Source organism: Prionailurus viverrinus, chromosome F1 (genome assembly GCF_022837055.1).
Source record: "Prionailurus viverrinus isolate Anna chromosome F1, UM_Priviv_1.0, whole genome shotgun sequence".
NCBI classification, from domain to species: domain Eukaryota; kingdom Metazoa; phylum Chordata; class Mammalia; order Carnivora; family Felidae; genus Prionailurus; species Prionailurus viverrinus.
The window spans coordinates 66,219,286-66,230,389 of record NC_062577.1 but is presented as its reverse complement, the minus strand read 5'-3'; the positions used below and the strand labels follow the sequence as shown (position 1 = coordinate 66,230,389).

The 11,104-nt window shown below is 56.8% G+C and overlaps 1 protein-coding gene across 1 annotated transcript; it reads right to left on the bottom strand.

Moving 5' to 3' along the window:
• Positions 1-2,356: 2,356 nt before the first annotated feature.
• On the bottom strand, positions 2,357-5,680 carry LOC125155098 (uncharacterized). The gene is made up of 3 exons (XM_047839884.1): positions 4,931-5,680; positions 4,151-4,258; positions 2,357-2,485 (listed from the first exon to the last, which is right to left on the bottom strand). The coding sequence occupies exons 1-3, from the start codon at positions 5,324-5,326 to the stop codon at positions 2,357-2,359; spliced, it is 633 nt and encodes a 210-aa protein (XP_047695840.1). The 5' UTR covers positions 5,327-5,680.
• Positions 5,681-11,104: the final 5,424 nt, after the last annotated feature.

The window sequence follows — 11,104 nt, the reverse complement described above, 5'->3', positions numbered from 1 at the left end:
ACGTCGAGCTTCCTTTCTCTGCTTTCAACCAAAGGCCACATGCTAGCGGGCAGGGCACAGCTGGCCTCACCCTCCAGGGCCCCAGTGGCCACAACGGGCCTTTAATGGGAGGGCCTCTGGGACGGCACACCGGGTCTACACTACACCCGCTGAACACATGCACGATGGTGGGGTGGCCTCGTAGGCTGTGCCCACCCCACTCGGGTGTGGCCATGAGGGGGGCAGAGTAGCTTTGCCTTGCCCTGACCGCCCCCACGCGCCCCCTTCCCGGGCCCTGACCGCCCCCACGCGCCTCTTTCCCGCCGTACTGACCCTGAAGCAAGAGTAGGAGCCGCTGGGGGAAGCCCGTGTCCAGCCTGGAAGGCCCTGGAGACAGAAAGACCCAGACACAGGCAAACACACACACACGTGAGAGCCCTCGGACACGTGTGTGCATCTGTGTACATGTGCAGAGACAGGGAGGGATCAAAGGTTTTGCCAAGTCCCCACGTTTATCTCTCTCGTGTTTTATTTCTGCCCTAAGATACAGGCAGCAAACCAGAAGGCTGTTCCACGTCTGGACTCTGTGGAAATTCCAGAAGTAACCTTGAACACAGGGCCACAGAGTCCCCCACAGAGTAGGCGCAGGGCAGCCAGCTAGGCCCACTCACGAGCGGTGACTCAGTCCAATGCTGATTTTACAAGCGAACTCCCATCCCAGCTCAGGAAAGCCACAAATCACCGCCCATCCTGGACCACGAGGCCACTCGGCCACTCAAGGACAGTCCTGTCGCAAACGTTGGGGCCAGGGAGTGGAGGGTCTGCCGTCCTGGGCAGGAGGATGCGCAGCCCTGCGGCCTGGTGTTGACTGCAGCAGAGGAACCTGCTTTGGGCAGAGGCACAGCCCCACGCGGACTTCCCGGGGCCACCACGCAGCCTACAGCAAGTGTTTCTGACGGAGCAATGGATGCCGAGCTGTAGGGAGCCCTCGGTGGTAGAAGGTGCCGGTAAGCAGCAGCCTGGAGGGCACGTCTCGAGACCGAGGGGCCTTCGGACCTGGCCCTGACCTCTACCTGGGGAACCTTGTCTTCCTGCTCACAAGCCCAGGAGATGCGGGAGGGTCAGGGGAGGAGAGAACATTTCGACTCCAGATTTCCAGGCTGCCCGTCACTGGATGGGGAGGGTGTGCAGCCACCGGGGGCACCCCTCCGTCGCCCCGTCACCGGACCTGGACTGCGGCTCACAGGCAGACCCGGCCAGCACCGGGGAGCACCTGCCAAGTGCCCGGTGTTGTGCAGCTGCCTCTGGGAGTCACTTCTTGTACCCCTGTTCCACCGAGCAGCTGAGACCCCGTGAGGCCCGTGTCCTCCCCAAAGACCCAGCACACTCATCTTGGCCATTTTCCTTTGGGCACTTGAAAGTCCCAGGTCAGAATGGCACCAGAGTGAGGCCGCAGACCTCAGAGAGAATATGCGCCCCGGACCCACCAGGACCCTAACGGGGGTGGGGGGTATGTGCCCCGGACGCACCAGGACCCTAATGGGGGTGGGGGGTATGTGCCCCAGACCCACCAGGACCCTAACGGGGGTGGGGGGTATGTGCCCCGGACGCACCAGGACCCTAATGGGGGTGGGGGGTATGTGCCCCAGACCCACCAGGACCCTAACGGGGGTGGGGGGTATGTGCCCCGGACGCACCAGGACCCTAATGGGGGGGATGCAATGCAGGAAAGCCCGCCTCTTCCTTGCGTCTGAGCCTGTGATTTTGTGACAAGAGGGGGCTCCCGCGTTCCTTGTGGCCGTGGTCGCGGGGGCTTCTGGGAGGCCTGGTGAGCCACTGACCCTCTTTTCTTGGTGTAAGTTCTTTTTCATCCTGCAAACCTGGTGAGAAAGCCTCCAGCACAGGCAAATGTGAGCCCGGAGTGTAAGGCCAGTGGCTTTGTCCTGACTTCTTGTTTCCGCCCCCATTAGAGAAGCTTCTGAACCAGCCAGGAGGGGCAGCCCCAGCAGATCCCGCGTCGTCTGACCCCGTCAGCGGGGCATTGCTCCATCTCCTAACGAAGGCAGGGAAAGCGCTGTCCCCCTCCCCTTGCCCAACAAAGAACTTCTAGGGTCCCACGTGCTGTCAGACCCACGGATCTTGGCTGACGGACCTTCCAGTGTCGAGAGAAAGGACACGACTACAAGGATCCAGAGACACCTGACCCCCAGGTCTGGGACTGCAGGGACTTGATCTGTGTGTTTGGATACCAAGACAGGAATTTTCCAGAAGAATAAAGTGCCAGGGACCAGCAAGCAGCCAGTATCTCCTAGGTGAGGCTGGACCCGCTCGAACTGGAAAGACCTGGTCTCCTCGTGGTGTCATGGGCCGGAAGCACTTAGCACAGCGCTGGCACGCGGCGGGTCCCGGGCAAATGCCCCTTCCTTCTCTGCTCGGTGCATCCCTCTCCCGTGAGGGTGTCCCGCTGGCGGAGAGGGAGCGTGGACAGCAAGGAGCCCTCCACTACCTGCATCAGGAGCACGAAAGCGCTGAATGCGGGGAGCACAGCCACATCCAGTTCCTGAGGTTGCTCGGGAGGGAAAGGGCCAGGCCCGCGGCTTTCCACGGGAAGGCGCTCTGAGCAAAGGAGCCCTCCGCCATGGGGCCTGGGGGGCGGGGGGGCGACATCTGTGGCACTCGCTTCCGCCTACAGGACCCCCAGCTGCCCGTCCCGGGGGAGGCGACGTCAGACTAGCCCAAGGGGTGTCGCGAGCCCAACTCCAAGGCCAAGCTCAGCCAGGCTGGCCCTATTCTTGGCCGGGGGGGGGGGGGGGGGGGGGCGGGTTAGCCTCTCGCCTCCCTCCGGTGGCCCAGCCTTGGCCATTTGGAAGCAGCTTAGCCGAGTGACACGCCAGAAGGGAGAAGAGACACATGCACCCACGTGGCATCCACGTGGCGGTCTGTCAGCTGCACCACAAAAGTGATGGTGGGGGGGCGGCGGAAGCCGGTGACTCAAAGCAGGTTCGGGATTATCTGCTGCTTCCAACCATCCACGTCCCTCATCACCATGGAGAACTGAGAGCTGGGTGTATCTGCCTCCCCCTCAGTGCTGGTGCTGGCATTAGAGGCGTGATTTGTACTTGGGGCAACGGTGGCTAAGGGACCCGGTCTCTGCAGGAAATTCTCTCCAGCGCCGAAATGTCATGAAATAGCTCTCTGCACCTGGTTCCTCCCCTCTTGGTCCCTTTAAAAATGGCTGGAAAGAGGAGCACCTGGGGAGCTCAGTGGGTTGAGCGTCCGACTTCGGCTCAGGTCATGATCTTGCAGTTCATGGGTTCGAGCCCCGTGTCCAGCTCTGTGCTGACAGCTCGGAGCCCGGAGCTGCTTCGGATTCTGTGTCTCCCTCTCTCTCTGCCCCTCCCCCACTTGTGCTCTGTCTCTCTCTGCCTCTCAAAAATAAATAAATATTTAAAAATTCTTTTTAAAAGACATTTGGGGTGCCTGGGTGGCTCAGTCGGTTGAGCGTCTGACTCCGGCTCAGGTCATGATCTCACGATTCGTGGGTTCTAGCCCCACATCGGGCTCTGTGCTGACGGCTCAGAGCCTAGAGCCTGCTTCGGATTCTGTGTCTCCCTCTCTCTCTCCCCCTCCCCAACTCCCTCTCTCTCAAAAATAAATACACAAACTTAAAAAAAAAACCACAAAACAAGGACATTTATTATCCCACACATTGAGGACTGGAGAGGTAAAATCGTTCTAGGGGCCATTAATCTGGTGGCATGTGTCCCCATGAACAGAGGTTGTTTCTGACTTTCTGCCCTACTGTCTTCAGCATGTTGGCTACTTCCTCATGATCACAAGATGGCTGCAGTGCCTCCAGGCATCCCATCACCACCCTTCAAAGTCTAGAAACAGTAAAGAGACACACCAATCTTGGATCTTCTTTTAATAGAGGAAAACCATCCCAGAAAACTGTCCTCCATGTCTCACTAGTCAAAAACAGGTTACATGCTCAGAGCTGACCCAATCACCCACCGAGGCAGGTGAGGGCCATGTTGGCTAGACTGGGGCCTGTCTTCCTCTGAAGCAGATGCTGACGGGTTGAGCACTGAATCAAGGAATCAGAGATTCAAGGAGGAAGCGAGCCCAGCACTGCGTCCACCAGACCAGCCGGAGGCCCAGATGCACTCACCATAAGGATTCTCCCCCACCAGGACAGCTCCCCAGTGTAGACGGCGAGGACCGTGCCGGCCCAGTGTCCTTGTGACTCAGATAAGAAGGGGTGAGACGCTGGCTCGCACTGAAATGAGAACCGCCAGCCTTACTGTGAGCTCGCTTATCTAGAAGAGACGCGTCCACCTTCCTTAGAGAGATCTGGGGAAGGGATCCTATTAAAGATGTGGCCTCCACGCACCTGGGAAGCAAAGCCTCTGGCGAAGGCCAGCGGGCCGCACAGGTGATAGGCACCGCTGCGCGGGGCCCGGGTCTTTAATTTCCTGCAGGAAACCTGACGGCTCCCTGTCTGGAGATGTGTCCGCTCACGCAGGAGCGGGGAGCCGGAGTGGAAGAGCCCTTCACACTTTCACGTCACGGATTCAGGCTCCTTGAAGAGACGCCTGTCCAGAGACGCGCCCGCGGCTCCGCCCCCTCCGAGCACCCTCATGGGCAAGTTGGGGCTCGCTCTTTGGAACCAAGTATGGGGGTGAGCCAGAGCCAGGCAGGTGACAAAGAGGAGGGAGGAGAGAGGTGTGCAGAGCTGGGGGACAGAGCAGCCCTGGGAGGGCCCGCCAGAGGCTCGAACGCCGAGGGGCCAGCCGCACAGAGGGGACAGGTGGAGGGAAGGGAGGCCACGGCAGAGGACAGAGGACAGAGGACAGAAGAAGGAGAGCCCGAGGGGAAAGGCCTCGAGGGCTCGGCACACAGCCCCCTGGCCACCACTTTCTCAGGGACTCTTGTCAACACCGACACTTGCCGTGGGAATTTCCAGCGGTGGGTCACCTTCTCGCGGCCGAGGACAGAGATCCAGGGGGTCACGCCCCGTCTTTCCAGCCGGGCAGGACCCAGATGTTTCCAGACCCGGGACCAGGCGGTACTGAGAGGCCAGGCGGTCATTTTCCAAAGAGGCCTGGGACACACAGGAGTCTTGGTTCAAGGGAGGGAAGACACAGCCAGGACCCCCAGGGTCATGAGGACGTGTGTGCTCAGACCTTCGACCCTTGTCCTCCTGAGCCCCGCGGCTGGGAGGACCGCAGTCTGTAGTCCACACACCCCGTCGTCCCTCACAGCGCATGTGGGCATCTCCAAAAGTAATCCCCAACGTGGCATAAGCTGTCTCCCTCGATAGGCTGCCTAGAGAACTCTTCTTCATCCCTCAAGGCCCTGTTCAAACGAGCCTCCTTCGTGAGACCCTCCCTGACCCACAGCCCCAAACAGGGTCAGCCGTGACCTCTGCCATGAGCCTCCGACACTGTAGGGACTCCCAGCGGGAGTGGCTTGTCCTTACGCGTCTGTGTACCCGGCGTGGGGGACAACACCAGGAACAGACAGGGATGCCACACACTTGGGAACTAACGGATGAGCAAATAAAGAAGTCTGACTAGAGCGTGAGCTTCTCAGCTCACGCGGAATTAAATCAAATCCCAGAACTTTGAAGCCAATGGGACTCGGTGTTCACCAAGCCCTTCTCACATCCCTGGAAATACTTTTCTAATCTATGCCAACCTGTACACATAGGAGGCTTTCAGTGTTTTTATTTACTTCTCAGGGGCGCCTGGGTGGCTCAGTCGGTTGAGTGGCCGACTTCAGCTCAGTTCGTGATCTCACAGTTTGTGGGTTCCAGTCTCACGTCGGGCTCTGTGCTGACAGCTCGGAGCCTGGAGCCTGCTTCGGATTCTGTGTCTCCCTCTCTCTCTGCCTCTCCCCTGCTTGCACTCTCTCTCTCCCTCTCTCTCTCTCTCTCAAAAATAAACATTAAAAAAAATTACTTCTCTGAATTCTCATAGTAATATTTGCTTGCTCATATAAAAATCTGGAAAGAACAGAAAACAATAAAGGAGAAAATGTATAACCCACCTACCTGAAGTATCGTTAACATTTAGCAAACTGCAGTCTTTTCTGTGCATTGTGCTTTCCCTGCACAGCTGAGACCGTCGGTTGTAATGAGTGTGTACCTGATACTTTCTGTCTTGCTGATTTCATTAAAGGAAGCCACGCAGATACATTAAATTTCATCCCACTGACACACCACCACCAACCCCACCCGCCTGGCATCTTCGTTAGGTGGCGCCACGCTCCCCGTCTGGCTCCAGGCTGTGCTCAGCCGCTCACGAGTCTCAGGCACTTGTCAGGTCCTGCTGTTCCCGGCGCCACTGCCCTGAACCTCCAGGAGGAAGGTGTGTGTCTCTGGGCAGCACCAGACGTGGGCTCCGGAAGGGCCTCCTCTCGGCCAGCTCGGGTGCAGGGGACGCTACGTGCGCTGGGGCCCGCGAGCTGACCCTAAAGGCAGCACCCCTGGTGTCCCAACGCACAGGAGGTGAGCTCAAGGGGCAGGACCTGCCTGTCTTCTTGCCATGACCCACCCAGAGCCTCCACAGAGCCCAGCACATGGTGGGTGAGTGAATGAATGAGTGAATGAGTGAGTGAATGAATGAGTCAATGAGTGAATGAGTGAGTGAATGAATGAGTCAATGAATGACTCAATAGAGTCAATGAATGACTGAGTGACTCAGTGAGTGACTGAATGAGTGAGTGAATGAGTCAATGAGTGAGTGAATGAGTGAATGAGTGAGTGAATGAGTTAGTGAATGAATGAGTGAATGAGTGAATGAATGAGTGAGTGAATGAATCAGTGAGTGAATGAGTGACTGAATGAGTCAATGAGTGAATGAATGAGTGAATAAGTGAATGAATGAATGAGTGAATAAGTGAATGAATGAGTGAGTGAATGAATGAGTCAATGAGTGAGTCAATGAGTGAATGAATGAGTGAATAAGTGAATGAATGAATGAGTGAATGAATGAATGAGTGAATAAGTGAATGAATGAATGAATGAGTGAATGAATGAGTCAATGAGTGAATGAATGAGTGAGTGAGTGAATGAGTGAGTGAGTGAATGAATGAGTGACTGAGCGGTGCCCCGCTGGGGGGTGGGTGAGCTGTGCCTTCCATGTGTCACACCCCACGACGGCAAACACAGAACCCCAAGCCTCTGGGGAAGTCTGGGGACATAATGTGGCAGTGGCAGGACAGTGTTCTAAGTGCCTGGGCCAGAGCGGGGTGGGACGGCCAGACCACGGCCCCAGATGAGCCTCGAACACTAAGGAAGCGCGAGGCCCCCGTCTCCCACCCCCTCCCTCTCTCACACCTACACACTCACTGCTACTCACCTGTGCCTCTCCGATGGCATCCGGGGCAACCAGCTGGACAGGAAGCCTGCCAGGTGAGGTAGGTCGTAGCGGGGCTCTCCTGTGGTCACCCGAGGAGCGGCTCTTGTGTGACGGCTGCTCGGCGGACAAAGCGGGTCAGCAAGCCCGAGGGCATCTGTCCAGTGGGTCACTCGCCAGGCCCCACACCTGAGAGCCAGGGGTGAACGACGTGTGTCCCTCCTTGCAGCGCCCACCTCTCTGTCCCCCACACCACCACCCCCAGAGCCCCAGCACCTCACATGGCAGGTGTGCCCCCGGTCCTGGTGACCCAGCCTCGTGACAGCTCCCAACATGGCCCTTCCTCCGTCCCTGCCCCTCTGCCCCAAGTCACATCCCTCACACCTAACTGGCCCCACCGCCGTCCCCCCGCCCTCAAACCCACCTTCGCAGGGCAGCACAGAAATCGCTGGAAAACGCAAATCTGACCGTGCCGCCCCTTCCTCTGCTTCAGACCCTGGAAAGGCTTCCCGGGGCTGCCGGATAAAAGCCAAGTCCTCGCGGGTGGCCCCCCTCGGCCTGGCTCTCTTCCGTGCCGCGCCCTTCCCACCCCACCTGCCACACACGCTCTCCCAGCCCCTGGAGAGCCCAACCCCTCACCACCCAGGGCTCCTCTGCTTGGAACGCTGGCAACGTCCCCCCCCCCCCCTTCTTCATCTGCCTGCCAGGCCCTCCCTCCGCAGGACTCCCAGGCGACCACCACCTCCTCCGGGAAGCCGTCCCTAACTCCTCAGGCTACTCCGTCAACACCCTGCACCTGTCCGTCAGGGTGTCCGTGGTAATCAGTGTGCGCTTAGCACTGGCACCCCCCAGCCCGACACCCACTGAAACAGAAGCCCCAAGGAGTGGGCACCTGTTACCCTAGGGCCTGGAGCACAGAGGTGCCACAAGACATTGTTAAGTGACAAATACAGTGCGGGGCCAGGGGCTGTGACAGTGGGGAGAGCCACGTGTGTCAACCCAGGAGAGTGGGCGGGGCTGAGGGCATCTCCCTGTGTAATGAGGGGAAGGGCTGGGGCGTCTCCCTGGAGAGAGGGCGGAGCTGGGGAGAGTGGGCGGGGCGGGGGCGTCTCTCAGCACAGTGGGCGGGGCCGGGAGTGTCCTCGGAGAGTGGGCGGGGCGGGGGCGGCGCCCCGGGGGAGTGGGCGGGGCTGGGAGGTCTCCCTGGAGAGCGGGCGGGGCTGGGTCCTTTCCCAGGGTCTGTAACGCTTGAGATGAGTTCTGATGGATGAGGATCCGTGAGCCAGCTGGGGAGCAGAAGCCAGGGTAGTCTCACTTCCGGCTGAGAGCAAGCTTCCAGTCCCGCTGGGGAGAGTGGGGATAATCCCACAAGGCCTGTGCTCAGTGAGTTGGAGAGCACTCCTTAAGACAGGTGCCAGAGAATAAGTAGGAGGCAGGTGCGAAGGGCCTTACAAGCAGGACAAGTAGTTAGACGAGGGAGCATGAAAGGATTTACGCAGGGGGTGCCCCTGCTCTGGCTGCAGAAAGCGGGCATAGGACCGAGGCTGGAGACAGGAAGGCCAGTGTGGAGGCCACCGCAGCCATCCGGGGGGTGGGGCCTGTACTCCGCCCGGGAGGAGAGAAAGAGCAAAATTGGAGAGTCATCAGACAGGATTGACAGGGCTTGGTGACAGGAGGGATATGGGGTTAGGAGAGAAAGGATCATCCCCAAATCCTGCCCTGAGCAGCTCTAGAAGGTGCATTCCCCGAGACCCAGATTGCAGGAGAAAGAAGGGGCCGGAGGTGCTGACACAGCACTTTTCCGGGGCTGGGACAAACCGTGCACAGGCCAGACAGGCCTGGAGCTCAGGACAGATGCCAACAGGGCTGTAGTTCAGTTCAGAAAAGATACGTCGAGCTCCTGGGACGAAAGGCCAGTGCTCACAAGTGTGAGCACCACAGAGCTGTGGGAGTGGGGTGTACAGCTCCCAGAGGGACCCCAGACACGGCCTGGGATGACTGGCAAGTGCCGGGGAGCTGGCGGTGCAAGGTGGGGAGAGGCGCACGAAGGGCAGGTCGCCGGAGCCCCCAGTGTCCTTCTGGCCAACTGACACTCGGAAGTTGCCGTGTAGCCCCTGGAGGGGGTGACCAAAACTCTGACACGGTCCGATGTCTGGCCACGTTGGGAGACAGTCAGACAGAGGGTAACAGACCCCACCAGCCACGGCCCCCCTACTTCCTCGTAACAGAACCCAAGGTTTGCTCAGTCCTTCACCTCCCACGGGGCCAAATGTCTCAGAGAAGGGGGCTACACCTGTGGGCCCAGGGGTCGAGTCACAGCTGGTCGGAGGCCACTGCGGTGACCCCAGTGCCCTTCACGGGCCAAGGACGCCCCTGGAATGAGAAGAGGTGGGCAGGAAAAGAGGGGCAGGATTAGGATGAAGTGCACACAGAAGTAAGGACGTGCTTTCAACAGCACCGTCCACACCGCTCGCCCACAAGAGGCACCACGCAGACTAAACCCAGAACTACAAAACGAGTCTCGCTCACTTTGGAAGAATTTAAGCCACATAAAAATATTCCCTGACCGAAAGGAACCTCAATCAGAAATCAGCAACAGAAAGATCGCAGAAGCCTCCAACACTTACGGGCTAAATACCACACTTCCAAATAACCCACGGGCCGCACAGGAGATGGGGAGAGACGGAGAATATTTTGAACAAAAAGAAAACACAACAAATTGGAATTTGCTGCAAAAGCGGTACTTGGGGAGCTGATAGGCTGTAAGGCTACAGGGATCAAACGCCTGCATCAGAGAAGAGAGGAGGCCCTGAGTGAACGACTTCGGCTCTTACATTAAGAAATTAGGAAAAAGAAGAGAAAACAACCCTAAGTAAACGAAAGAAAGGAGTATCAGGGTTGGAAATCACTGAAATAGAGAACATAAAAGCATTAGGAAAAATCCATCCAACCAAAAGCTGGATCTCTGAGAAATTTAAAAAAATGGGGGTGTCTGGGTGGCTCAGTCGGTTAAGTGTCCGACTTCAGCTCAGGTCATGATCTTGCGGTCTGTGAGTTCGAGCCCCTCATCAGGCTCTGTGCTGACAGCTCAGAGCCTGAAGCCTGCTTCAGATTCTGTGTCTGCCTCTCTCTGCCCCTCCCTTGCTCATGCTCTCTCTGTCTCTCAAAAATAATAAACAAATGTTTTTTAAAAAGTTATTAAAAAATAAACATTTTTTTAAAAATTGATGACTCTGTAGCCAGACCAATCAGAAAAAAGAGAATAGTCGAAAATTTGTCAGTCTGAGGAATGAGAAGATAACATCCCTACAGATTCTCAGATGCCAATAGGATATTAGGAAGTATTGTAAATAACTCCATGCCAATTCGTCTGACAGCTCAGAGGAAATTTAAAGCCTGGTTTAGTGTGAAAGATGCAAACCACTAAAGTTCACACAAGAAAAAATAAATAATGTGAGTAATCCTATATCTAGCGAAAAACTGAATTTGTAGTTTAAAAACTTCCCACAAGGAAGCCCCAGACGGCTTCAGTGGTAAATCCTAAATAACAGAAGTTCTACACAAACTCATCCAGAAAACTGAAGGGAAGGAAATATTCCCAATTCATTCTATGAGACTAGAATTACCAAGATACCACAACAAAACAAAGACATTATAAGAAAACGCAGACCAAATTCCTCACAAACACAGGCACAAAAATTCTAAACCACAATTTAGCAAATTGAATCCAACAATATATAAAAAGGACAAAACACCACAATCAT